Here is a 27,434-nt window from a genome sequence, read left to right as displayed (position 1 = left end):
TTTGACGGATAAATATCGAAATCGAAATCGAATAGGTTAAAATTAAAATTAAAAAAAAAAAAAAAATGCAACGACGTGATGAAAATCAGGCTGAATACCCAGCTACCTCACCTACCTTACATACTAGACCTAGGATTGCTATCGTGTTGAGCTTCAGCCCTCTCAGTCTACCTTACTGGGCTAGGATGTTCATACCTACCTCCTACATACCTACCTAGCGATTATGGATCCTGCATAATCTCTCGAGTCGTGTTGTCATCACACCGCAACGGGGAATGTCTTGTCGAGCGAGGGGGGTGTGGTGCATCTTCCTGTTAGGAAAATCGAACTACGGTATTGCATTTGAGGTCAGTTTTTGGGCAGGTTTTTATCAAGGTAGAGAGATTCACCCGATGTTTTGTGGTTTGTACTGGATGCATGTTCGACGCTCGCACGGCTCGGACCGGAAGTTCTGGAAGGTGATAAATGCCAAGTCTTGTGATCTTACACTATTGCCGCGACCGTTTGTTCGTATGCTTATGCTCAGGTGCTACTACTGTAGATTATTGTACATGTACTCAGCCACGGGTACCAACTCCAACATCAAGTCAGTATATATAATACGAGAATAATCATGACCGGTCACTTTTCGGAAACATAGCCCGTAAAAGAACGAAGTACTGTGAAAAGACTGTAAAAAAACACCATTTGGATTCACACATTTGACCGTTTGACGTGTGCGAATGACGTGTTCATAATTTGTACATTGGGATACCTGTATCTTACATCCTGACCAGGGTTGGGTGGTTAGGATGGTTAGGGCTAGGAGGAATAGGGGGGACTTGGGTTGAGATCAGAAGGTTTACCAGATGAGTCGGCTCTACCTCCTATTCGATTTCATAACTCTTATCATCAAGCAGCTCCAAGATCCTTTCAACTTGGGTTGTTGTAGGTTCAAAAATGTGAACAGTCGTTGGGAGGAGCATAAACAGGATATCGACCTTCTGGCCAAGCATCTGTGTCAAGCATTACCCGAATCCTTGACATGGTCGCAATGCTTGGCGACAAGAATAGCAAACTTTTTGGCATTATCCATCGCAGAGAAGCTATCCCGGACTTCTACGGTTGCTCACAGCCTCTCGAGGTGTCACAGGGATGGAGAGACGAGGAACGAGTGGTTGATACAGACTGTGCTACAGTGTGTGTCGAGGGCTGGGATATCGCCGTACTCCGCCAAATCCTTGCTCTAGAGGCACCAGAAGTGTACTGTAGGAAGAACAAGAGAAAGCTGCCAAGGGACAGTATTATACTACCTTACTGTAGCACTCGCTTGTGCTTCCGAAGCTACTGCGTCCGCCTCTCGTTAGTGGCCCCTGGATCAGTACGTACAGTACAGCAGCGATCGAGAAAGACGAGAGAGTAGAAAGATGACAAGAATACTGGTAGACGCCACTTGGATTGGCAAGGGCTCTGATAATGCGCCCCTGGAATCTGCCATCATTATCGTTAGTATTACTACAACAATTGCAGTGTGCAGCGTATTCAACTCCTGGGAGCATGAAACCCTTCCGAACAACATCCTGGGACACTCCAGGGCTCGCAGCAAATGAGCAAATCGACGACTCCAGATGGACGGACCGCGCCGAGGCGCAACACCGTAAAATATGGCATTGAGACACTGTAGCAGTGTAGCACGCTACGGTCGCATTAGATGAGCGCAGAAGATACCACACTCAGCAGGTCATCTGGCGACCCAGTCAGATGACAGCGACACAGAGATGCACAGAGATGGAAGGTCGTCGTCGTTGGCTTCGGCTTTCGGCTGGCCTGAAGGAGTTATTGCCTGGTCATTGGAGGATATCAAGTTTCGAGCCGAGGAACATCGGCTGTGTGTTGCCGGGTACGTTCAAGTGGCGTATATACCTCCTAGGATGTGTGATACAGCGTGTTGGCAATCAAAGAGCTTATCTGCTGTGCTTATTATTGATTTGGCTTGGCCAGAAAGCCAGCTCCACCCTTGCGCGACCGTACCCGGCGTACCGCATCCGCTATCACAAGTTCACAAGTTCACAACTGGCAACTGCTGCCATGCGACGCCCCCTCTCTCTCTACCCCGTCAAAGTCAAGCAGCGTATCGCTGCTATTCGCTGCATCTAGAAGTCTACGCCGCACGCGACATCGTAATTAGCGTGGGATTTAAACATGGCACCCACACTGTCGGCGTCTACCTCGTGCAATCGACCACTGATACGGCCTGGTCCCAGTTGTCCAACGGCACGCATATCTTCACTTGCACCTAAACGGTAGCTTGGGCCGTCCAGTAGTACTACACTCCATTGTCCATGACCATCCTCTGCTTGTCCCGGGGAGATAGGCTCACTGAGCATCGCGAGGCCCCTGGCATTGTCTACCTAGGTACTTACCTACCTACCTAGTACTTAGGGGAGCTTTCCGTGTTTCTCACTTTACCACTTCACTTTAGACGCTTCGTCTTGCGTGAACCTCTTGCGCACTGGCGTCCCTCGTACACCATGGCAAGCAGTCTCACGAACCCGTTGAAACGCCTCGGGTTTAAAAGAACGAATACTACGGATGCACAGGTCGTGGAGGGCAAGGTTGCCAACACCAGCGCCACAGAATGGACAGATCGTGGCGACGCGGATGCCTCCAAGATCGCACAGGAGTTTGCTAAAGAGCCCAAGCATGACCACTCCGACACGTCCAGAAATCTCTCCGAAGTCGAGGCCAACTTGCGACTGAACAAGTTCCGCGAGGAGCACAATTTCGACCCCAATCTCCCAGACTCCGCCTTTGATGCCATCAAAGATGTCACCCAAACACATAATGTGGATGGCGAAGCCGTCCTCGTTGACGAGCTCCTCAATGACTCGCCATATCCCGAGGTGAGTAAACTGCTAGAGTATGCACACGTTCATACTAACCGGGTGTCATTAGGTCCGTGCTGTTGTTCGCAACTATGACGAGGAGATGCCCACCAGCACCATTCGTGCCTGGACGATAGGCCTCGTATTGACCACTGTGGTATCTGGCTGCAATGCGCTGTTCATCTTGCGATATCCTATCATCAGTATCGGCCCATACGTGGTCCAACTGATCGCCTACCCCATTGGCGTGGGCTGGGCCAAAGTGATGCCAAACCGCGAGTTCTCGTTCCTCGGCTTGAAGGGCAATTTGAATCCTGGACCGTTCAACGTCAAGGAGCACGTTCTCATCGTTGTGATGGCCAACGCCGCTTTCGGAGGTGGTACCGGCTACTTCATCGACACTGTGGTGTCACTTCAAAAGTTCTACCACATCACAAGCTTCAAGTGGGGCTTCAACCTACTCTTTGCGCTGTCCACACAGTGCTTGGGTTTCGGTCTGGCTGGAGTTGTGAGGAAATGGCTTGTGGAACCGTCATCCATGATTTGGCCGGCCGCTCTGGTGAACGTGGGGTTCATGTACGCCTTACACGATCGCTCTCCTCCCGACCCGTCACAGACCAATGGCTGGTCCATCAATCGCTACAGGTTGTTCCTGTACGTTATGATTGGAATGTTCCTCTGGTCGTGGTTCCCGGACTTCATCTTTCCCGCTCTCAGCTACTTTGCTTGGGTCACCTGGGTCAAGCCTAACAATGTTGTCATCAACCAGCTCTTTGGCCAATCGACCGGAATCTCCCTTGGCTTTCCCTTCACAGGCTTCACTCTGGATTGGGCGCAGATTAACTCGTTCTACGGAAGTCCTCTCGTCGCGCCTTGGCACGCGATGGGTAATACTGCTGTCGGACTGGTTTTCCTCCTCTGGATCGTCGTTCCGGCGTTGCACTACACCGGTGCCTGGTATGCAGACTATCTGCCAATCAGCCAGAACGGTATCACTGACAATACTGGCGCAACCTACAACACCTCGCGTATCCTCACGCCCGAGCATGTTGTGGATCCCGCAGCATACGAGGCCTACTCGCCACTCTTCTTGTCCACATCCTTTGCAGTGACCTACGGTGTGAGCTTCGCGACCATCTCCGCGCTGATTAGTCACACCTACCTCTACCATGGCAAGGATATCTGGCGCAGGTGGAAGGCCTCTGCAGGCGAGATGGATGACATACACATGAAGCTGAACCGCAAATATCGCTTGGTGCCCACGTGGTGGTATATGACACTCCTGGCTATCATGATCGCATTTGCATTCGCTTCAGCTTGTGCCTATCCTACCGGTATGAAGGCATCGTCGCTCGTTCTTGCCCTCGTCATCGCCTTTGTCTGGACCGTACCGATTGGAATGATCCAGGGCATGACTAACATCCAACTTGGACTGTAAGTAATTCGCTGCAACATGACCAACTACGAGTCTCAGAATGTCGCTGACTGGTGTGCTTTACTTTTCAGGAACGTATTTACCGAGTTCATCATCGGTTATCTTCAACCCGGCCACCCCATCGCCATGATGATGTTCAAGACGTTTGGCTACATTATCATGACTCAAGCACTGTACTTCTGTCAGGACTTGAAGCTCGGCCACTACATGCACGTTCCACAACGCTCGCTGTTCGCCGCGCAGTCCATTGCAACCATCTGGTCGTGTTTCTGTCAACTCGGAACGGTGCAATGGGCACTTGGCGCCATCAAAGGCATTTGCACTTCGGCAGCTTCCGGCAACTTCACCTGCTCGTACATCAAGACGTTCTACAACGCCTCGGTCATCTGGGGTGCCATTGGGCCGAAGCACTTGTTCTCCGGAGATGCCATCTACAAGGACTTGCAATGGTTTTGGCTCATTGGCTTCTTCTTGCCAATTGTCTTCTTCGGCATCGCTCGATTCATCATTCCCAAATCGGGTCTCGTGAGAAAGATCAATGTCCCACTGATCTTCGGCGCCATGGCATACATTCCGCCATACAGTGCCATGAACATCCTCTCCTACTGCGCGGTAGGCTGGGTTTTCAACAAATACATCCGCGACAAGGCTCGAGGCTGGTGGATGCATTACAATTACATCACGTCTGCTGCCCTGGATGTCGGTCTGGCCATTTGCGCCATCGTCCTCTTTTTCTGCGTGCAGCTTCCTGGTGGCACCATGTCCGAGTGGTGGGGTACATCTGTGATTGAGAATACCGTGGACATGATGGGCACGGCCGTGCGGAAAACCGTCTCTGGGGACGAGACCTTTGGGCCAGCTCCTGGATCATGGAAATGGTAGGACAAACACGGTTCTGGCGGGGTGCAGCCCCCGATTGCCTAGATGTATAAGATGGCTCGTAGCATCGGCTCAAATTATATCTTGGCTGATCGGATGAATCCCCCGTAATGAAATTTTATCCGAATTGTTATGATCTCAAGTTATGCGTTCCAACCTGTTTCTGTGTGCATGTTTCTGTATCCTTGCATACCCGTAATTTCTCGCCCAGATTGAGGACTTTGATGGAAGATTAATCTACTTAGTATATCTTACCTTACTGCCCGTTGTTGGGATTTGAGAAGGGACATATCCCTCAATTATAGGTCCTAGGAGGTACGGGAAGGTCCCAGAGACGTGGAAAGTGCCAAGGCGCCAAGGTTGTAGAGTCGGAGCGGACGACAACCTCACGCGTCTTCCCCAGAACTCTCAGGTACCTCCTAGCTCGTGCCTCCCACCTTCCAACACCCTCTCACCTCGACTTGCATACCGAATAGGCTATATTCAACGAAACCCACATCCACCACGTATCGCACACTCGACTCGCCTTGCCAAGATGGTCATATCATTCATTCTGATCCAGAACCGCCAGTCCGTCTCATCACTCCTCCTCTCCTCCCCGCATCCACCCAACCATAGCTAACCCACCAATCCTCCCCACAGAGGCAAGACCCGACTCGCCAAGTGGTACTCACCCTACAACGACGACGAGAAGATCAAACTTAAAGGCGAGGTCCATCGCCTCGTTGCTCCTCGCGACCAGAAACACCAATCCAACTTCGTGGAGTTCCGCGGCTCGAGCAAGATTGTCTATAGAAGATATGCAGGACTGTTCTTCTGCGCTTGCGTCGACTCGACGGACAATGAGCTGGCTTATTTGGAGGCCATACATTTCTTCGTGGAAGTGCTAGATCAGTTCTTCGGCAATGTGTGCGAGTTGGACCTGGTGTTCAATTTCTACAAGGTACGATGACATACGGGACATGGGGAGCGTGGAAGGAGGGACATGCTGCTGATGCTTGGCATGGAACAGGTTTATGCTATTCTGGACGAGGTCTTTCTTGCTGGAGAGATTCAGGAGACGAGCAAACAAGTCGTACTCACGAGGCTGGAGCACCTGGACAAGTTGGAGTGATGCTGCTTGTTGCTTCACGCACACTTGCTAAAGGAGGTTGAGCAGGGATCGAGATTACCGCAAGCCCAGGGCAATACCTCTTATCTTGGACCGAAACGCCTGTGGTGCTGCGCAGGCCGCCAAAGATCCTGTCCGCATGTCGCAGGAGAATCTGGACCATTTGAAGTAATTTCGCACTATCGCGTCCTCCCTCTTCGGCGCCCACACTTCTGCCTCGCTTCATCATTTACTGTCTTCAAGCATGATTGCTAAGATTTGCATTCAGGCCGAAAGATCACTACAGGCTTTGGATGCTTGAAAACTGGACAAAGGATTTGCTGCGCTGCGCCATGAGTTATTTGGACGAGATGGAGTAATACCATACCCTCTCCATCCGCCCTTTCTGCATACAAATACACTCCTATCCCGCTCATGAACCCAGAGAAGCCATGCTAAAGCAGCTCGAGTAGCGAACCCGGTGAGATGAAGCCGATTGCACGACCGTTCGTTATACGGCATGGCTTCGGCTGCAAGGGCGTAGAAATGGTGACCCTTTCCTACGTTCAGAATGGGGGTATTTTCCATCGCTATGATTGCGACAACAGAAACAAGCTCGGCAATGGCCCACACGGCTGTGCTCACTTCACGAATGTTGGTATCGATGCGCAAAGAGTCGCGACGGGCATTTTGTTTACCGCAATGACGCATCAAGTGGTGCCAGCAGATTCGGGCGACGCGATACAATCCACCACTTCTGCCAACGTATTCGCACTGTGGCTGGATGAAATCAAACATGGGATTAGACTCCATCAATCGGGCCACGAGCATATCTTACGCAAACAACCAGTATCACAGTCAGAAGTTCCGTATAAGCCCAGGGGTACGAAAATGGGTCAAGAAAGAGTCATGACGGCTACACGGCAGACGGCAGCTATTCGAAGTCGTTACAGAATTGGAATGAGGGAATTTATCGATAGGGGAAGAACCCCGGTCACGCTCCTTGCCAGCTTGAGGCGACAGGCGAGCGGGCTACAATTCAGTGAACGGAGACCAACAGACCTAATAGGAGGACACTTTTTGGGTAAGGACGGGCAAGTTTATGAGTGGCCAAGAGGCACGGGGATTGTAAGGGATGACAATCGTTATCAAGGACGCAATTCACTCATGTACGAAGCCTTGGGGAGTTCTGTAATCGTGCCGTAAAGTGCATATCATTAATGAGAAGAAAGTATTCGACTTGAGCTCAATCTCAAGAAGTGCTCCTGGTGCAGGGCTACGCAAAGAAGCTATCGTAAAGCCTATGACCCCTCGTGTTTCCAGCTATACGCAAAGAAAAGCTCTGATCGCTTCTGATTCGTGCTATAGCTCGAAAACATCTCTCAAGATTGATCCATCGTACCTTATGCGCCTCGAAAAAAGATTGTGTCATGTTATGTCATGTCAAGTCGTGTCAAATCCACCCCTTTTCCCCAAACTTTTCTCCATCCAATCTCATCGTATTCCCTCTCCAAATCAATCAATCAATCAATCAATCAATCAATCAATCACCACAACCTCCTTCATCTTCTTATCCTTTCCCCCCTTTCCTCCCCCCTCCCCCTCTCCCTCCCCATCCTCTCCATCAATCACCACCACCTCCCCCTCCTCCGGCGGCACAATTCCAATCCCCGCCACCAACCCCGGCGGCATACGACTCCTCATTCGCGACTTCTCCGTCGACGAAGTCGAAGTCGAAGTAGAAGTCGAAGTAGAAATGGCTCGCAACACGACAAATTTCTGATTAAACCAATCTAATTCTCCTGCTTGATCTTTCATATCGAGGATTTCGCCGCGACAGGTCAGAGCGAAATCTTCTTCCATGGTGCGTAGGGCGTAGGAGTGCCAGATTGTGGAGATTGTGGTGTATTTGTTTCCTGTGGGAGGGGTGTTAGTGAGAAAAGAAAAGAGGGGAGGAGGGGGGGGGTTAGGTTTTGGGGGGAGGAGAAAGACAAAAAAGGGGGGAAGGGGGGGTTTGGGGTGTTTTTTCTTTTTGTAACTCACCTTTCATCCACATGAAATCTCTCGCACGAGCGATAGCTCGGGGTTTTTTGTGGCTGTACAAGACTGCGATCCAATATCTTCTCGACCAGGGAAAGGCTTTCCAATTGGGGAGTTCGGGAACGAGATGGATGACTTTTTGGTAAAAGGCTTGGTAGTTGTTGAGGATTTGGCAATGGTCGCGTCCCGCGACGGGACCGCTGAGACCACCATTGAGTTCTTGCGCGCGGAGAACGGCGGTGGACGCGGCGGTTTTGTTGACGTTGTAGGCTCGCACCGAGGAGGCGGTTTCTGGTTGGTCGGAGGAGGTGGGCAAGGAAGGAATGGGTGGGGTGGCGGGGCGACGGGATTGGTCCATGTATTTGAAGCCTTGCGGTTTGAAATATCGGGGGAGGGCGGAGTCGTTTGGGTCGATGATCTGGAGGTCGGGCTCGTGGTTGTTATTGGTGGCGGGAGTAGTACTGGAGATGACCGCTTCTGCATTCAAGGGGATATTGACTGCCTGCTCTTGCTCATCCCCTAGCGTGGTGCCAGTTTCAACAATGAACTGATCGACCTGTCCATCCTGCGTCACGAGCTGATGAACGCCATGAGAATCTTGAGCGTGACTGGTTGGTGGAGGTTGAGCTGCAGCGTGCACGACTCCAGAGGACTCTGCAGTCTCCATCTGAGGCTCCATAGGAGAACGAGAGGATCTATAGCTGCTGATTCCAGGAATCAGAGCTTCCAAGTCGGCGCCCTTACGACGATCTTCATTGAGGTCAGGTACCATATTCTGAGTCTTCTCAACCTGTTCTCCGCCGGCAGCTTCGACACTGTATGCCTGCTCGGGTAGCTTGAGAATCTGCGGCTTGTCCATCTTGGGCAGACCATCACCATCGAGCTCGAACGCAGCGTTGCCGTCTTCGACGCCCTCCAGTTCTCCAGCAACTCTGTCATTTGATGTCTTCTCCGGTAGCTTGCGAATCTGCGGATCGTCAATCTTAGGCAGACCATCAGTATTGAGCTCGAACGTATCGTCGCCATCTTCGATGCCCTTCTGCTCTCCAGCAACTTCGTCGTTGAATGCCTTCTCTGGTAGCCCAGGAATCTGCGAATTGTCCATCTCGGGCAGACCGTCCAACGCATCGTCTTCGTCTTGAATAATATCCTCCTTTTCATCCTCAGTTTCCAGTCCAGCAGAATCGAAAAGATGGTCTTCATTCAGCGCATGCGAATCCATGCTGTCTAGTGCTGAAAACAGACCATCTTCATCGCCCTGATCCATCATGCAAGAACTCGGGAGTTCCATATCCTCGGAGCGCGAGGAGTTAGGAAGAACGTTCTCGTTGTCTTCGATGCTCGATGCCTTGTCACTTTCTGGTCCAATGGCGGCGTCGCTGAGTTCTTTCAGTAATTGATGCTGCGGACTGGTCTGCGCTCGCGAGATGACCGGCACGAGCTTTCGCTTGGGCGAGGAGTGAGGCTTTTCTTCAGCGTGAGTACGAGCGCGCTTGCTCGGGCTCTCATCCGCAGATGCCGAGTGAGTATGGCGCTTCTGGCCTGTTGAAAGCAAGACTGGTGTCGACATGGCCTGTGGTGTCAAAGCGGACTTGGTGTTGTTCTCCTTGCTGCTGTTCATTGTCCGCAGAAGCTTTCTTGGAGTGGAAGAGGTCTGCTTCATGTGTTCAAGGTGTAATGAGAACAAGCTTGGGGAGAGCGGTGAACGAACTGGAGACCCCATTGTGTGTGAAGGTCAATGGAAGTCGCGTGATAGGAGAAGAAGCGAAGTGAGGTGTCGAGGGGTGCCTGCACACCGCGATCGAGTGCAAGATGCGAGGTGATGTGAGGGATGTTGTAGGCAGTTACGATTTTGGTGAAATTCGAGATGTGAGAGTGAGAGAGGTGTAGCGCCGCGAGTTGACGATATGTGATGCGCGAGCAGCTAGCATGTGAAGTTAAACTTTAATCGTGCCTACGTTCTGACACCCAGCACGCAGCGTCCACTCTTCATTCGTCACTCCTCCTGTCATAAACGCTAGGTCTGCGGTAGGGGTAGGGGTAGGGAGAGTCCGAAAGTGAATGAATCAGAATACAGCTCTTCTGCACAGCATGTAATCTCGTGCGGTGGAAGTAATAGCCAGGGCGAGACGAGTGAATGAGCTGGAAAACACACGCCACACTTGCCACCCCTACAGTGTCTCACTCACATGACTGCAGCCTAAAGAGAAGAGAAGTCAAGTGAGCTTTGGACGAGCGTGGGAAGTACTTAGCTTTGGCCGACTTCTACTCTTCGCCCTCTTCTGTTCTCCCCACTCGCGACCAATCTTCATACCTCTGATCGTCTACACCGGACTAGTCATTCCTATTGGCAAACAACGTCTTGATGCCCCGGGCATTACTCGTCACTCCTGCCGCTTCGAAGCTGATCACAGCAGCTCTCGACTTCAGAATGACTGAAGACACACCCAAGAGGGCGGTCGCGGGTGCCTGGACCGATGCAGACAAGGTTATTGCTCCCCCAATCGAACACACAATCTTGCGTGCATCGAATCTCACACTGACTCGGCCTCGCTTAGCTTGACTTACTTCTCTCCATCATCGACTCGTCCGTCGACAAGATCGAATGGAAGTCAGTTCAATGCCCAGAAGGTCGCACCATCAAGGCCTGCCAGGTCTGGCTCGACAAGCAACGTTCTATGCTCAAGAAGTTGAAAGGACTTGAACGCGGTGGCGGTGGAGAGGAAGATGGCGATCAAGGCGATGCGCCAAAGACGCCAGCCAAGTCCAAGGCATGTCAGGATCGACGCTCCCTTACGATGAAGCTGACTTTCTCTCTCTCGCGTAGAAGCGTGGTGCCAAAGCTATGGCCGAAGGTGATGGCGACGAAGCTATGCCCACGGCTAAGAAGGCGAGAACTCCACGCAAGGCCAAGACGCCTGCGAAAGTCAATGCCGGCGTCGACTCCGAGGAGGACGCATCGAAGAGCGCAGAGCCGGAATCTGGTGGTGTTGGAGAGCAGGTCACGGGGGTGGCCGAGGGCGAAGAGATGGCCGTCTGAGATGTTGCTGGACTTGTGCTATGCCGTACACATACCGCAGGCTGATTGGTGCACCGACTGGCGTCTCGAATGCTGCGGAGACTTCGGGACGAGTTCAACAGCACTTGCGTACGACAGACGATGTACTAATTGCTTGCTGGCTGGGTATGAGAGGCGTCGCGGGGGGTGGTCGTGGGAAGATGGCATACGGTAGCATTATACTAGGTAGCATGGCACGTCGCCCGGAGACGTCTGGGGTGATGCTAGCTAGGGCTTCGTCGACCACGTTTCGGCCATGATGACATTTTTATTAAGGTACCTGGTAGGCTGGTACGAACGAATGAAGCGATTTGCATATGCAGCAGATCCTCTCACAAGAACCGGAACAAGAACAGGAATAGCCCCGGTATTGCAGATGCTTGCCAGGATATGGCTTGTCGTTGGTGAAGTGAATTAGTTGTACGTATATGTCCGAAGTGAAAGTCAGAGGGAGAATCTCAGTTCCTCGCGTGGCACTGCAGGGAGAGTACAAGGGCGCTAAAACTAGAGTGGAACTACCTAGTAGTGGACCGTCGTCCGTAGTCCGTGGTTTGGCAATTCGGAGGTCTAGCGGCGACTTCCTCTCACTTTGATGGTGAATAACCAGTCCTTGCAACACAACTTTGAACTTGAACCGAACAGACCATCAGCAGCCTCCCCCTTTCCCTTCTAGTGCATCCTTCCCTCCTTCTATATGTACCATAATGGCTGTGCCTTAGGCCGACCATCCGTCATCGCACTGAGCCGCTTGTTCGCACCCATACCAGCGATCCTTACACGCCAGCAACGCTTTGCTTCACTTCCACCACGAGCATCCATCTTCCGCACATCGACCTGCCTTCTTCGAACGCTATCGCCGCTTCCTGCGCCATTCTTCGGATGCACCATTGGCCAACGCCAGCAAACATCATCCTCGTCCATCCTCGGCGTGCATAGCAGCCCGTACAGCAGCCCGTACAGCACTAGCACCACCACCGCCGCCGCCACGACCATGGACCACGCAACTTCGAAGCGCAAGCAGCCTCCCGCTGGCAACGACTCACTACGCCCGACGAAACAAGTCCGCCGCCCCTCTCAGCCTCCCCCAAGGGAGAACGGCAGCACAAAGATCGAGAACGGCACCACCGCCTCAGCCGCAGACACGCCCAACGGCCACGCTTCACCACAATACTCGGTAGATGAAGAACCCACCGGCGTCATACCAGCTTCGGGGCCCGATACCGCTGAATGGCAGGCGACGATTGAAAAGGTGGTGAGCAACGTTGTCAGTATCCACTTCTGCCAAACCTGTTCCTTCGACACCGACAGCGCCATTTCGAGCGAGGCAACAGGCTTCGTCGTTGATGCGGAGCGTGGTTACATCCTCACAAACCGCCACGTCGTGGGAGCTGGCCCGTTCTGGGGATATGTCATTTTCGACAATCACGAGGAGTGTGATGTGTTCCCCGTCTATCGCGATCCCGTCCACGATTTTGGTATTCTGCGATTCGACCCTAAGAAGATTCGATACATCAAACTGAGCTCGCTGGAACTGCGACCCGATCTGGCCAAGGTTGGGGCTGAGATCCGCGTCGTGGGTAACGATGCTGGTGAGAAGCTGAGCATTCTGTCGGGTGTCATTTCGAGGTTGGACAGGAATGCGCCAGAGTATGGCGAAGGATACAGCGACTTCAACACAAACTACATTCAAGCTGCGGCTGCTGCTAGTGGAGGATCTTCAGGCTCGCCAGTGGTGAATATCGACGGCCACGCCGTTGCGCTGCAGGCAGGTGGCAGATCGGATGGCGCTGCGACAGATTACTTTTTACCTCTCGATCGACCACTACGTGCGCTGCAGTGTGTAAGAGAAGGAAAACAGGTGGATCGAGGCACGATACAGACACAATGGATACTCAAGCCCTTCGATGAGTGCCGCAGATTAGGCCTCACACCGGAATGGGAGGGGAAAGTGCGAGCAGAGTTCCCAAAGGAGACGGGCATGCTCGTTGCGGAAGTGGTGCTGCCAAAAGGCCCGGCAGATGGCAAGCTGGAGGAAGGAGATGTGCTCCTCAAAGTCAACGGCAAGCTGCTCACGCAGTTCGTGAGGCTGGATGCCACCTTGGATGACAGTGTCAATGGTCAGGTCAAGCTGCTGATTCAAAGAGGCGGTACGGATATGGAGGTCGAGATTCGTGTTGGTGATCTGCACCTCATCACCCCCGATCGCTTCGTCTCGGTTGCTGGCGCTTCGTTCCACAACCTGTCATACCAGCAGGCACGACTCTACGCCATCGCAATCGAGGGCGCTGGAGTCTACTGCTGCGAAGCTGCAGGTTCCTTCCGATTCGAAGGTTCCGAGTACGGTTGGTTGATACAGTCCATCGATCACAAGCCCACGCCAGATCTGGACTCCTTTGTGGAAGTCATGAAGGGCGTGCCCGATCGCGCCAGAGTGGTGGTGACATACAAGCATCTGCGGGACATGCACACGCTAAACACGAGCATCATGTTGGTCGATCGGCACTGGAGCAAAGCCATGCGCATGGCTGTGAGGAACGATACCACCGGTCTGTGGGACTTTACAGATCTGGCTGAGCCTATACCGCCCACAGCACCCGTCGCACGGAAAGGCAAGTTTATTGAGATGGCTGGATCACAACACAAGGCTGCCATGGAGATCATCAAGTCATTCGTCAAAGTGTCCGTCACTCTCCCAGTCAAGCTCGATGGCTTTCCGAAGGCGCGCAAAATAGGTTTTGGTCTGGTCGTCGACGCCGAAAAGGGTTTGGTGGTGATATCACGTGCTATCGTGCCGTACGACATGTGCGACATTTCCGTTACCATTGCAGACTCCATCATTGTAGAAGGAAAGGTCGTCTTCTTGCATCCTTTGCAGAACTACACTGTCATCCAGTACGACCCGAAGCTCGTGCAAGCAGATGTGAGAAGTGCCAAGCTGGCTACGCAGCAAATCAAACAAGGAGAGTCCACCATCTTCTTTGGCTTCAATCAGAATTTGAGACCAGTCATTGCCAAGACAACAGTCACAGACATCACCACTGTCGCGATTCCTGCTAGCGCCTCGACTCCGCGCTACCGTGCTACCAACCTTGACGCCATCACAGTCGACACGTCTCTCAGCGGCCAATGTGGTAGTGGTGTTTTGATTGACGAAGACGGCACAGTACAGGCTCTCTGGCTCACCTACCTCGGAGAGCGCAGTGGTCACACCAACAAAGATGTGGAATATCATCTCGGTTTCGCAACGCCCGCACTCCTTCCCGTTATTGAGGAAGTCCGCACAGGTAAAAAGCCACACCTCAACATCCTGAATCTGGAGACCCAAACCATACAAATGTCCCAAGCCCGCATCATGGGTGTCCCCGAAGAGTGGATCGATCGCGTAGAACTCGAAGATCCAGAACGCCACCAACTCTTCATGGTCCGCAAAGTGGACGCAGACGAAAGCACCAAATCCGGCTTCCTCGAAGGTGACATTATCCTCACTCTCAACGACAAACTCATCACCCGCGTCAGCGACATGGACCTCATGTACACCAACGCAGAACTTACAGCGCTCATCATTCGGAAACAGCAACAACTCTCACTCCAAATTTCCACAATCCCCACCATCGCCCTCGAAACCCATCACATCCTCATCTTCTGCGGAGCAGTAATCCACCGACCCCACCACGCCGTCCGCCAACAAATTTCCAAAGTCCACTCCGACATCTACGTCTCCGCCCGCTTCCGCGGCTCTCCGGCCTACGCCTATGGACTCGCACCAACCAATTTCATCCTCGCAGTCAACGCCGTCCCCGTCCAGACCCTCGACGACTTCCTCGCACAAGTCAACAAGATTCCCGACAACACCTATTTCCGTCTCAAGGTCATGACCTTTGACAATGTCCCCTGGGTGGCCACGATGAAGAAGAATGAACACTATTTCCCCACCGTCGAATTCGTCAAAGACGACGCCGAAAAAGAAGGGTGGAAGCGCATCATGTACGAGGATGGTGGCAAGAAGAAAAAAGTGGGTCAAGGGGAAATCTTGCCCGAGGTGTTGGAGGAAGGTGTCACTGGTGCCTCGGCGGGCGATGAAGTCGAAAGGACAGAAGGGGTGAAAGATTCTCGAGCATAGGACACGAAACACACATACACATGTTGTTGTTGTTGTGGTATGAGTGGTTGGAAAAAGAAATTTATAGATGGTTATGGAATATGGGAGAGGGAGACAGGGAGAAAGGGAAAAAAACAAGAGGGGTTTCTCCCGTAGCGAAAGCGAGACCTTACCGTAATAGACATGATGATATGGCATGTCTTTAACACCGGCTTCAAATGCCTTTGAACTACCTACCTACTACCTACTTACTACTGCTACACTAAGATATAAGCTTCTTCCGCGAGCATACCAACCCAAAGGCCTAGAGAGAAGAACGCAACCCACACGTGCTCTGTCAAGGAGCAAGAGATGAAATCGAGGAGTGGCGTCCCGGAAATTAATGCTCTACAACATTGTACGTCCTGCCTTCACAGACCTATGCCAGCTGATGAATAGAATGGCGGCGGTACAGATGGGCTGCTTCATCCTCACCTCGAGACGAGCTGTCAAGACGGTGGACGGGCACAGTGACCAGGTCAAAAGAAATTACATTAGGACAAATCGTATATGTATGAGGAGAAACAGCAAGACAACAACAACGAACTCCAGCCCAGCAGCATATGAAAAACCTCAGGATCCAAGACAGATAGGAACTTCTTCCCAACCTTTCAAGCAGACAGCTCACATGGCAGCTGCAACAGCTGGGCCCGCGTATATTCCAGCAGCGACAGCTGGAGGAGGAGGGCTCGATACTTCGGCTTCTCCCAGTTTGCCTTCGCCAAGTTTGCTCTCGGCTTCGGCGGCTGCTGCCATGTCATCATGATCTTTCGAGATGATACATTTTCGGATGGTGAATAGAGCCAATACGAAGACTAGTGGGATCGTGCAGGCGAGGATGAGATCAAGATGTCCGCCCCTCTCGCTCTCATGTGGCTCAATAGTAATATTGTCGTGCTTAAGCGGACTGGCTGATGGCGGCGAACCGGGACCGGCTGTCTTGGCTCGTTGCTACCTCGAAGCCAGAGGTGGTGAGGCCAGCTGGGCTGCCGTGGCTGTGGACAAATCCTGGGCATTCTCATGCGACTGCGCGCTCCCCAGATCAACGCGCGTAAGGTGCAACTTCGCACCAGACTCCGTGTTCACAGCTTTGTGGGCAGCTATTGTAGCGTCTGCCTTTTCCATTGGAGCAGCTGCTGTCAAGATGCCAGCATACCTGAGGTATGAGCGAACATCCGCAGGGATTAGTGTCACCATCTCCGGCATGGTCAGTGGATTCATTGGATTTGGATATCCTTTGCTCGACCATAGCGCAGCCGTGGCGCACGGCACCTCCTCTGCCCCAGTCATGGTGATATCGTAGTTGTCGATGGCACCTGAATACGACCATTTGCACTTGTCCTTGACGGCATCTCTCTGAGCTACAGCGGTCATGGCGTCGGCTGCATTCCTGTCCGAGACGTCATGTTCACTGCTGTCTCTCGCCACCAATGATGCCAGGCTCACGGTTGACTGCGCGGAGACGGTTGTAGTCATTGGAATGCTTGTGGTGGCAGCAGCAGAGGAGGTGGTAGTCACCAAGCCCGCTGTAGTCGTGGAAGTGGGAAGAGTCAGCGATACACTCGGCCCAGGAAGCGTCATGGTCGTTTCGAGAGTGATGGGCTCCGTAGAGCTGCTATGTTTCAAAATCGTGGTCACAGTCTTTCCATCTGCGGTGGATGCACTGGAATTCACGCGCGGCAAACCCGTGACTGGAGGATTGACATACTCGGTTGGCTTGGTCAGAACAACTGTTGAGGAGGAGCTAACGATAGCTGGTGGCCGGCCCGGGCAGTTTACATAAGTCACCGGAGTGAACGAGAGCGGCCTGGTACCCGATGCCTCCAGCGTCACTTTGTCGAATGATCGAATGCCAGATGCCTTTTTGATTGCCTTGGTCTCGGAGCACGGCACTAGGGCCAAATAAGTGCAGGAATCTGGCACTTTGGTGACCGGGACATTGTACTGGCAAACCTTTGTGCTGAGCTCGAACGGAGCCGAGGGTTTCTTCGTCTTCCGCTTATCTGCGACAGTTCGGGCAGCGATGGGCGTGGGGAGCGTCGAGTATATGGCACCGCTCGATGTGCTGGACGAGCAGTGCTTGATCATGCTTGACATGTCCACCGAGGTATACTCGACTTCCGTGCCGACTGACGGGAGGACACTTCCATCAGCAGTGACAGCCGAGCTCTACTCGGTTGCGTCGCTTTCTGAGATGGGCACGTCCGGAGTCGGAGTATAGAACTTGACGGCTGGAGGGGGCCTGTCCAGCTTCTTGCAGTGGACACTGCGATATTTCTTGTCGAACCACGTGCCTTGGAGATTGGTACCATCCGAAGCGTGAGAATACTGGGTGACCTTGCCACCGCAATTATCTTCAATGTAGAGCGAGCAGACCTCATTGACAGGGACACGAATCGAGCTGACATTGCTGCGTAACTGGTTGGGCAGGCGTGGAACTGTGCGTACATGTCAGTGGCCGTCTGGCGTGAGAAGGGCAGGTAGAAGCAATCAAGCATACTGTTGCACTTGATGGAGTTATCAGCTGGGAAGCACAGATTCTCTTGGTAGATGCCTTTGCGAGCATCGCCCAGGTATCCGTTGCTCAGAGAGACGCACAGCTCATCGCTGCGTTGTTCGTAGGCGAGATTCCGAGAGCCAGTAGGGACTAAAGCTGCGCCGCTGAAACTGGGGGCTTTTTGCGGCGCGGCGAATGTAAGTGCGGAGCTCGCGAGGAATATGAGTGACTTCATCGTGTAGCTCTCCCTCTCTGCTGTGGTAAACGGCGGTATGTCGTGCAAGGGCGTGTGCGGTAGGCGGGAGTGAAAGGCGAGTGGCAGTAAGGTATGCAGAGAGCCAATGATGCTGGGATAAGGGATAGAAGCCGGCTGTGTTCGGACAGTCAATGTCAGTGGTGATGATGATGATGTTGATGGACAAGAAGCCGAAGGAGAGAGGAAGTAAGCCTGAGAAGAAGAACAAGAAGAAGCTGAAGGAGAGAGGGAAGGATGCCCAGTCGCAATGTTGTGATGGCGGTCCAGCAGCAGGCACAATGCAACCGCGATGGAACAATTCTCCTGGATGGAGGCGAGAACAAGCGTCGTTACATGTACCCGCGGCATGAGCAACGGCCATGCGGTCGAGTACAGCAAGAACAGAAAAGAACAGAACAGAACAGCATGGCAACGGAAGTGGCTCTGGCCTAGAAGTACATGTCACGGGGCAAGAATCAAATCACCAATGTGCTTCAGGTTTGATCATTCAGGTCTAATTCGTCCTTGCTATATAAACATTCATACTCTCATCACTGGCCTCGCAAGACTGCCTAACAACCTGAATATTACTAGTCAAGTGATGGCTTTCTCTCTATATACGTTTCGTCATTCCAGCTTCGGAGCCAGCCCATCGAAGAAAGTCATTCGCACTGCGCCCAAGGACGCAGTAGGTAGGGTCATGATACTGCTCAGTTAGTGTTTTTCCAGTAGGTTTTGCCACTGTCTTTCCAGTAGGTATTGCCAGTGCCTTTCCAATACGCATTGCCGGTGCCAGTTGGAAGAGTGCCAGTGCTAGTTGGGTGTGTGGCAGAGGTAGCGGTCGGGTAAGTGCCAGTGCCAGTGGGGTGTGGAGCAGAGGTAGCGGTCGGGTAAGTGCCAGTGCCAGTAGGTTGTGGAGCAGACGTAGCGGTCGGCATCGGGTACTTGCCCTTGGGTGCACCAGCGTAGTAAGGCTTGAAGGAAGCATCCCGACGGACTGCATCGAACTGCCTCTTTTGTGGACCCATAGGCTCGTCGCCGACAATTGCATCAGGATCAGGGGAAACGCCCGATGGAGCTGGTGTGCCTGGCATGACGCCTGTCGGCCCTGGGAAGTTGCCTGCTGGGGGTGGGAGATCGCCGCTGCCAGGAGGAACCATGCCTCCCTTCTTGGCCCCCTTTTCAGCCTTCTTCGCTTCCTTGGCAGCCTCCTTTGCAGCCTTCTTCGCTTCCTTGGCGGCCGCCTTTGCAGCCTTCTCGGCAGCTTTCTCGGCTTTCTTGGCCTCCTTCTCGGCCTTCTTCGCAGCCTTCGACATGTCGTCGCTCGACCCCTTCTTTGGTCCCGATTCGCCGGACTTCATCTCTGGTTCACCAGTCATCTCTGGGGTAACGGGAGTTGGGGGAGGAGACATATCATCCTCCATAGTAGCAGCGACCTCCTCTGGAGAGCGTTTCCAGTGAGGTTTGAACGTATCTTCGCGGGGTACGCCAAATTTCGGCCCCGGAACGCCAATGTCGCCCTTCTTGAACCCACCGGGCATAGCACCAGTCGGAGCAGGCCAAGAGCCGGTGCCAGTAGGCATCATTTGATGGTTCTTCTTCTTCTTCATCTTCTTCATGTCGTCCTTGTCGTCCTTGCTTTCCTTGTCGTCATTGCGCTTGTCGTGGTCAAGGAAGTACTTCTTGAAGCCCGGAGGGAATCCGCTAGTAGGTGCTGGATATCCACCAGTAGGAGGTGCTGGAAGGCCACCAGTAGGTGCTGGATATCCACCAGTAGGTGCTGGGTATCCACCAGTAGGGGGTACTGGGAGGCCACCGGTAGGTGCTGGGTAGCCACCAGTAGGTGTTGGGAGGCCATGAGATGTGGTAGACTTAGGATAACCTGCACCTGGCCACATCCCATACGGGTTGGGCATCTTCACAACGGGGCCATCGTATTTGCTGTATCGAGGGAGTGCAACAGCCGTCGAGGCGAGGAGGGCAACCGAGGCCACGCTGAGTGCGTTGATGTGAACCATGTTGGCGAGGATGATATTTCTTGAAGGATGGGATCCGACTGGTGAGTGTAGAGGTTGGCAAAAAAGAGTGCGGTCAGCCGGGAAGACGATCTGACGGGCAAAAGTGCGTGCTGGACGCGTGGGGAGAAACAAGAGAAAGGTCTTGGATACAGAAAAAGAGCATTGTGTCGAGACCAAGAGCAGCAATAATATAGGTGACCGAGCACAGCAGTGGAACTGTTACGCAACGTCAAGAAGCATGCACCCGACTCAGCTTGCCTCCGTCACATACAGGCTCCAACGCGATGGTGTGCACCGATGTGGTGCTCTCCGCATTGGCCTGGGCGTGCTGATTAGGACGAGTGCTTCTCTAACACTTCTCTAAGACCTGAAGGAGATAGACGGTGGCTTGCGATAGGGTCCTCCAGATATCTGGTCGGTCGATGCTGAGACATGGTCGTCAGGTACAGTCTCGCATCTATCGGGTTCAGGTGGGAGAACGGTGGATCTGCTGGTCGCGATCGCATTGGTGAACAATTGCACGATCTACAGTACAAGACATTGAGCCTTGGTGGCGCTCAAGATTATCTTGGACGCTAAACGACGCTGTAACGGGGCATGCGTTGGTTAGCGTAATAGACGGCTTCGGAGTAAGTTGGGGGTTGAACAGCACGAGAGCAGGCATGGTGATGCTTGGCGACTGGCGATAAGGCACTGTTCAGTGAGGATCATGCGGCCCTGACGCCCGCAACCCGGAATACATGTACGCTTCTCAATCGTGCGTCGGACTCGTGGGCGTTGCGGAGAGGCGACGAGATATTTGCAGGAAGCCGGGAGGGGGGGGAGGAGGTGGGGCGGGAGGAAAGTGAAGTGAAGTGCGCAGGACATCAGTGATTGTGGACCGATGGATGGGGTGCTGTGGTGACTGCCCGGCGAGGGAAAGAGGACGGGACTCCCCGTGTGATCCCATCCAATAGGAGGTACCTCCTACCTAGGTAGGTACTAGGTTCTCCACTCGAGTCCCAAGCCAGTCTTTGCCATTCGAAGGTCGGGTTGCTGAGACCAGGAACTCCCGAAGTGGAAGCTCAACACGCCGTCCACTGTCCGCGCTCTGTCACGACGACGACGAAAACTACCTAGCCAGCTGCCAACTGCATCGTTCTCAAAGCGTCAGGTTGATGACTGGAATAGGCAGGATGTCGGACGCCGGAGAGGGAGCGAGGAGGAGTCGCGCCCACGTGCAAAAGTTGCACAGGTGTTGGGTGCACGCCTGTGACGCCACCACCTAGGAGGTACAAAAGAAATCAACCTTCTCGAAGGTTTCAGATAACAGGGTGGACCCACGATTCGACCTTGGACTGCACCTCACCTCCCTTCGTCAGATGTTCCGCGCGAAAAAGCAAACAGCGCGAACGACGGACGAACGAACGAACGAACCGTCTGTACCCACTTCCACTCTCGAGAGTGTGCGTCATTTGGCACAGAGAGATTGAGTGAGTGAGAGAGAGAGAGAGCGAATCCCAATTGAAGCAAAACAATGCCAAGTGCGGGATTCGGGGCTGAAGGATAATAATACAAAGGCGCATCTGCATCGTCCTTCCGTATGCGGTACAACACCAGCAGCAGCGTGTTTCGTGTTCCTGGTGCAGAGCATCAAGTCAAGCTCAGAACGACGCTGGCATACGCTGCTCGGGAGATACGATGCGCCGCCGAGCACTTCAGATACCAAGGCAAGTTGTCCGTGATTTCTCCGCCGAGAAAGGTCTCACCAGACCGCCCAGTCCATCTTTTAGGGCTGTTGCCGTCCACGCTCCGTTCAACATAATAATGGAGCACAGGGCGTCGTGGTGAACAATGCTGCCCATGACACCACGTTCCGAAGCCTCTCAACCACGTGGGCCGTACCTGTACTACGCCGCGTCATCTTGTATTAGCTGCTCCACCTGCCGGATTAGATAGGTGTACCTTCGTGTGCATATTATTGTACAAAGGAGAAATGCCAACAGGCTGCCATGAGACTATACATATCATTATCTTCGTGAACGGAGTTTTATATACAAGAGGAAGGAGCGCAGCTATGAGACCAGCTTGCCTTGGTGAACTAGCCAAGACGGCCTGCTTCATCAGGAGTTGGGTATCAATCGTTATACAGGACGGACCATTCTAGAATCCGCCAAAGGGATCCATGCCGTCGTCGTCAAATACATAGCCAGCTCTCCGCTTGTCGAACGTGGACTGAGACAGATTACTGCTTCTTCGGGGCCGGCGTGCGCCTCCGATGACGGGTGGCGGCGCGGGCACATAAAGCACCCCGTCTCGGACGTTTGGGTCGACAAACGCTTCCATGCGCACCGTTCCCACCGCTTCGAAGAAGTTTTGGTGTGTCGGGCTGGCGAGGGACTCGCGGCGGCTGCCACTCTTGGTCGAGATGCTCGGTCGGAAGGATGAGGCGTTGTTTGACTTGGAGTGCATCACAGACGACGCCGAAGACGGGATGCCAGTCGAAGAGAAACTCCTGAATCCGGGATTCGTGTTGCTGCGATTCCTCTGGTGACGTGATGTGCAGATGTAGAGACGCGGTACCGCGGGAAAGTCGGCGCTTTCGGCCTCGGCACCAGCAACAGCGCCGTCGTGCAAGTCTGCCGTGGAGAAAGGCTGATCGGGATGGGATGACCCTCGGTGAAGTTCCGCTCGCTTCACCTTGGTGAGGCGAATCGAATCTCGAACATTCGTCCTGGAAAAGGATGGTGAGCGCTGTCGCTTGATAGGCACTCCGTCCAAATATGCGGGAGGCATTGGAGGAATGGGCGGCGGTCGGTGGGATGGCATTTGTGGAATCATGTTGGGCAATTGTGCTTCGCGTGCCAGGAACGTCAGGGCAGTCATCCACAGGCTATGTCGTTCTTCTGTGGTAGCAGTGAACTTCAGAGCACGTTCGGGCGTCAAGATCAGGATGGACCGCCCCCACGCTGTGGCCAACTCAGGGTTTCTAGACAGTGGCGTCGGGTCTTGAACGTCCAGCACGGATTGAATGGCCACTACAGCGTATTAGTTAGTGGAGTTGAATGAGAGATACATTAATTCAAAGTGCAACTTACGCTTTCGCCCCTTCTTCCCCAGGAGTGCGGGGCCGGAAGTGGGTTGCTTAGTGTCCCACATAATGGTACGTTCGTATGGGGACAGCCAGACCCAGCGCTTGTGGCGCGTGCCATGTGCCGTCACGTTCACGGTCCCGTTCTCGGCCGTGACTGGCCGCTCCGAAGAGTCGTCGCCGATGCCAAAAGACTTCCGTTTTCTGATGTACTTCCACATCCATTCACCCACCATGGTTCCTGCGATGGCATCCACAAGACTCCTCTCCTCTGATACACGGGTGGACGAGCCAGTGGTGCTTCGTAGATCGACTGACCCCTTGACGTAGTTGAATGACAGGCTGTTTCGCACGGGCGATGGCAGCTCTGGAATCGGGAACTTGGTGGGCTCCGGGCTCTCGACAGCCATGGACTGCACAGGAGTGAGTTGTGGCGATTGTCTACGTCTGCGATGGCCTTTGGTGGGTGAACGATGGCCCTTGGTGGGTGAGCCTCTTGCACCCCTGTTTCTGATAACAGCAGCAGACTGCACCTTCCGAAGGCTGACTTGTCGTGCATGTGCTGATCTGCCAGCGCGGCCTGCACGTGGCCCAAAGCTATCGTGGGTAGTCGGACTTTGGGAACCTTCGCTGTGTGGCTTTGGTCGTGAACTGGATCTGAATGGGATAGGGAACGGGGGCATCGGCTCATTCTGGTGAGTACTATGGCCGCTGGAGGCCAAGCTACTGCGGAAGCTCGGACTGATGGGCGATTTTCCAGACCTGGTAGAAGGCTGCTGCGTGGTGGGCCTGCGTCGGGAAGTGGCGCGACTGCTGGATATAGAGGGTGCAGGCGCAGCACCATATGAATCAGCTGTGCCAGGACGACGTTCCGGCGAAATCTCCTTGTCTTCTGGTACAGCTTTGGGAGGATCCGAAAGGCCGAATCGCCCCAACGGCGGTCGACTTGGGGCAGGCATCATACCAATCAAGTCGGTCATGGGCTCATTATTCTGCACAGGATCGTCGTAGTCGCTTTCTGATGATTCGGGCTCATATCCGCCCATGTAGTCCACTCTCGGCTGGCTCACGCCATACTGAGAAGCGCGATTAAGAGGGCCATTACTAGTGAATGTTTCATTCGGAGGCAGTGGTGGTGAAAGGACAGGTCGTGGGAGAGGTAAGGCTTTGAGAGGATAGTGACGAAGATCCCGAGCTCCTCCGTTCCTGGACATTTCCGGGCTCGAGTCAACAGGAGACTGCAAAGGTGGCGATACTGGGATCGAGATAGCAGGAGGCCTCGTGACGGATGCGCGTTTGGTCAGAACACTGGATGCACTAATGCGTTTGGACTGCGATAACGGCCGTGTAGCCTCTTGGAATGTCGGACTCGGCAGCAAAGCTGAAGGCAACAGGTGGGCTGGCAGTTTCACAGCACGCTTATCGACCCGGATCTCCTCTGTTTGCATGCTGGCATCCTGGCTCGGCCATGCCAGACTTGCCTGAGAAAAGGCATTCTTGGTGCCCGGAGGCAGAGCGTAAGGCACTGGTGATGATGGTCGATTGTTCGGTGGATGGATCGTGATGGACGGCACAAACAAAGGTGGCGATAGACTATCACGCTTCTTTGTGTCACCAACCTTCGGACGTTCAGGTTCCACCAACTCGGTTTGCGTCGACGCTGTGCTATACTCCAGTACGACCGTGAGCTGGGCTTTGTGATGCACCCAGGTAACATCGTCGACTACTGGGGTTTGGGGAGGGCTAATCGGCTTGGTCTGGGGTGCCTGTGGTGGCTGCTGCAGAGTTGCACTGATGTTTATCGCCGCAGGAGATTGTTGTCGCATTTCGTCCCCGGAAGTCGTGTTACCAGTGGCTGCAGTGTCATCTACAGCTTGTGTGACATGAACGCGTGGTGGCGAGACTGGAGGAGAAGGCTGGTAACCAGAATCGACATAAGTTGCACGCAAGGCGGGCTCTGGCATACCAAAGGCGGTGGGCGGTGGCGTGGTTGCGCGGTCCCTGTACATCCTCTTGGTGGGTTCCTGCAGGTCCTGCAAATCGGCTAGCAGCTTTGGCAGATCTTTTGCGGCTGGCGTCTCTGACGAGTCAGTGGTCAGGCTCAGTATACGCCTCGACTTCGCATCAAGCTCTCCCATTACGGAATTTTGTCTGACGATGCTTGCATGCTTGAAATGCGACGAGTGATCGTCGGTGTCTTCGCCGTTAACAGAGCCCTCGTTGTCGTACTCATCCAGTTCGTCAATGTCCAGTTCATCAGCCAACGTGTTTCCTGGGCGGGAGTACACATCGGGAGTGGCTGCAGTGGTTCTAGAGGAGACCGATGCACGAGTTCGGCGAGCATTGTAGCTGGAGCTGCTCATATTACGCCTGTGCTTCGTCGGACTCACCGACGGAGTGGCAGAATAGATGCTCGCGGAATCGCTCTCGTTCCCAATGCCGCTGTCCTTGAACGTGCTGTCATCGGGCAGGCTGAACATGGGCGCTGAGGACTGCTGCATGGTCATCTCGTCGACAACGGCACGCAATCGCGTCTCGGTCACATGTATCCGCCGTTCGAGCTGCCTGCGCTCGCTGTCCCATGCTTCCTTGTCGGTCTCCCAGATGTTTTGCGTTCGCTGTGCATCTTCGTCCTGCTGCCGCGTCTTCTTCTGCGTGCTTTCCAGTTTGCTTCGCGCATCGTCGAGGAGAGCCCTCGCAGTATCACGCTCTCTCACGAGATCTTCAACGGCGTCATACGTGCCTTGTTCCATCTGTTGCACCTGCTGCTTCGCTTTCCGTACGTCACGCGTACTCTCCGCCAATTGTCTCCGAAGAATGTCATTTTCGCCATTTGTTGCTGATACGGTCGACTCGAGATCCTCCACCAGAGTGTTCTTGGAGTCAAGCTCTCTCCGCAGATTGAGAATTTCCGACACCAAGGAAGCATGCAGTGTTGGCGTGAAGCGACGCGGGTCCATGCGGTCCATGCCCGAGTATCGCCCATCTCGTGCCTTGTCTTGCGCTTCCACGGCATCCAAAGGAAGCGGCGGAGGCGAGGAGGACTGCTCTCGTGACGAGCCTGCAGTTGCGTGCGAAGACCGTTTCGATCGTATAAATCCAGGAGTCTCGTAGGGTGTGTCGGCCGGCGACGGGAGCCCTTTGGCTCCAATAAAGGAAGAATACTCGCTGAAATAGTCGGCCATTGGGGTGATATGCTTGCAAGGTAATAAGGTAGGTAGGTAGGTCTAGTAGGGAAGGCAGTAATGGTCCCAATTCAAATAAGGCAGGTAGGTAGTACTCCGGGGCTCGCTATCGCCACTGCACCAGTTCTGCCAGCATACACACTACAATATGAGAGGAAAGAACTGTTTGGCGAAGTCAGATCCGCACGTTGCGATGCTGCGATGCGGTGTCTCAGACGCGCCGCACACGACCAGTGGACGTACCTCCAATAAAAATGTATACCATGACCTCCCTCACAGCTCGGCACAATCGATCATGATTACCAAGACCTCTCCAATGGGGATGTTCACCGCGATTCGACGCAGTAATGTAGCTCGTGTTGTAGCACGAGGCGCACGCACGGTAGGGACTGAGGATGGAGTCAACCTGGAAGAATCGAACAAGCTCTGCCTCATCTCCAGGAGAGACCTGGGATGATATTGAGGAAAAGGTTGCAGGCGTGGAAGAGCACAAGACAAGCACACATCGAACTTGGTCTAAAGTCTAAACCACCTGTGAATTGACTTTCCGGCTAACCCTGCGACACAGCATCCACAAAACGGCGATGCAATGGCCACTTGTTTGGCGGCCGTCCCGTTAAAACCCTGGAGGTTGGCGTGCCGGCACGGAGGTACATACATGATGGTGATTAAGGTGTACGTGGTGGCCACGCACGGGCAAGCCTATCAGATGAGCACGCTCTGCGTCGGATGCGACACGCTGCAGGCGCCGCCATCGATGATCTTCTTCTTCTGCTTCTTCTTTTGCTACCGCTGTGGAGCAGGTCCGTCTTCAATGCAGGAAGCCTTCGTGTCACAGCTCGCGAGTGCGGCGAGCTGAGACGGCACCTAACGTGCATGTGGATGTGTGTAAGCGATGTCTACTGGGATGCCGCTTGCTGCAGAT

At 53.6% G+C, this 27,434-nt stretch overlaps 10 protein-coding genes across 10 annotated transcripts in view; 5 read left to right on the top strand and 5 right to left on the bottom strand.

The window, feature by feature from the left end:
- SEPMUDRAFT_126043 (uncharacterized protein) overlaps positions 1-27,434 on the top strand; it is an 85,018-nt gene that overhangs the window by 50,757 nt on the left and 6,827 nt on the right. Inside the window, exon 3 of the mRNA XM_016902030.1 lies at positions 1,365-1,374. The gene's annotated coding sequence lies outside the window, so the exon portion shown is untranslated. The remainder of the gene's footprint in view (positions 1-1,364; positions 1,375-27,434) is intronic.
- On the top strand, positions 2,300-5,335 carry SEPMUDRAFT_149510 (small oligopeptide transporter). The gene is made up of 3 exons (XM_016905598.1): positions 2,300-2,882; positions 2,935-4,298; positions 4,371-5,335. Exons 1-3 carry the CDS (start codon positions 2,511-2,513, stop codon positions 5,179-5,181), a joined length of 2,547 nt encoding a protein of 848 aa, XP_016761122.1. The 5' UTR covers positions 2,300-2,510; the 3' UTR covers positions 5,182-5,335.
- SEPMUDRAFT_126049 (clathrin coat assembly protein ap17) lies at positions 5,634-7,476 on the top strand. Its single transcript, XM_016902031.1, has 3 exons — positions 5,634-5,748; positions 5,821-6,121; positions 6,191-7,476. The coding sequence occupies exons 1-3, from the start codon at positions 5,714-5,716 to the stop codon at positions 6,290-6,292; spliced, it is 438 nt and encodes a 145-aa protein (XP_016761121.1). The 5' UTR covers positions 5,634-5,713; the 3' UTR covers positions 6,293-7,476.
- On the bottom strand, positions 7,808-10,031 carry SEPMUDRAFT_108425 (uncharacterized protein; the record flags this gene model as incomplete). Its single annotated transcript, XM_016900736.1, has 2 exons — positions 7,808-8,184; positions 8,312-10,031. The coding sequence occupies 2 exons, from the start codon at positions 10,029-10,031 to the stop codon at positions 7,808-7,810; spliced, it is 2,097 nt and encodes a 698-aa protein (XP_016761120.1).
- SEPMUDRAFT_108424 (uncharacterized protein) lies at positions 10,674-11,348 on the top strand (the record flags this gene model as incomplete). Its single annotated transcript, XM_016900735.1, has 3 exons — positions 10,674-10,796; positions 10,867-11,083; positions 11,152-11,348. The coding sequence occupies 3 exons, from the start codon at positions 10,674-10,676 to the stop codon at positions 11,346-11,348; spliced, it is 537 nt and encodes a 178-aa protein (XP_016761119.1).
- SEPMUDRAFT_149508 (nuclear serine protease HtrA2/Nma111) lies at positions 12,040-16,531 on the top strand. The gene has a single exon (XM_016905597.1). The coding sequence runs from the start codon at positions 12,061-12,063 to the stop codon at positions 15,484-15,486; it is 3,426 nt and encodes a 1,141-aa protein (XP_016761118.1). The 5' UTR covers positions 12,040-12,060; the 3' UTR covers positions 15,487-16,531.
- On the bottom strand, positions 16,716-18,236 carry SEPMUDRAFT_133587 (uncharacterized protein; the record flags this gene model as incomplete). Its single annotated transcript, XM_016902570.1, has 2 exons — positions 18,005-18,236; positions 16,716-17,942 (listed from the first exon to the last, which is right to left on the bottom strand). A coding segment is annotated over exon 2 (885 nt), but the record flags the coding sequence as incomplete, so codon positions are not given.
- On the bottom strand, positions 17,674-18,236 carry SEPMUDRAFT_117533 (uncharacterized protein; the record flags this gene model as incomplete). The annotated part of the gene is made up of 2 exons (XM_016901347.1): positions 17,674-17,942; positions 18,005-18,236. The coding sequence occupies 2 exons, from the start codon at positions 18,234-18,236 to the stop codon at positions 17,674-17,676; spliced, it is 501 nt and encodes a 166-aa protein (XP_016761116.1).
- On the bottom strand, positions 18,744-19,606 carry SEPMUDRAFT_149507 (uncharacterized protein). The gene has a single exon (XM_016905596.1). The coding sequence runs from the start codon at positions 19,595-19,597 to the stop codon at positions 18,947-18,949; it is 651 nt and encodes a 216-aa protein (XP_016761115.1). The 5' UTR covers positions 19,598-19,606; the 3' UTR covers positions 18,744-18,946.
- Positions 22,231-26,897, bottom strand: SEPMUDRAFT_86523 (uncharacterized protein). Its single transcript, XM_016910416.1, has 3 exons — positions 26,753-26,897; positions 23,332-26,671; positions 22,231-23,271 (listed from the first exon to the last, which is right to left on the bottom strand). The coding sequence occupies exons 2-3, from the start codon at positions 26,507-26,509 to the stop codon at positions 22,397-22,399; spliced, it is 4,053 nt and encodes a 1,350-aa protein (XP_016761114.1). The 5' UTR covers positions 26,510-26,671; positions 26,753-26,897; the 3' UTR covers positions 22,231-22,396.

Source organism: Sphaerulina musiva, assembly GCF_000320565.1.
Source record: "Sphaerulina musiva SO2202 unplaced genomic scaffold SEPMUscaffold_5, whole genome shotgun sequence".
Lineage (NCBI taxonomy): Eukaryota > Fungi > Ascomycota > Dothideomycetes > Mycosphaerellales > Mycosphaerellaceae > Sphaerulina > Sphaerulina musiva.
Note: the sequence above shows the minus strand (reverse complement) of the source record. Positions and strands in the feature narration are given on the sequence as shown.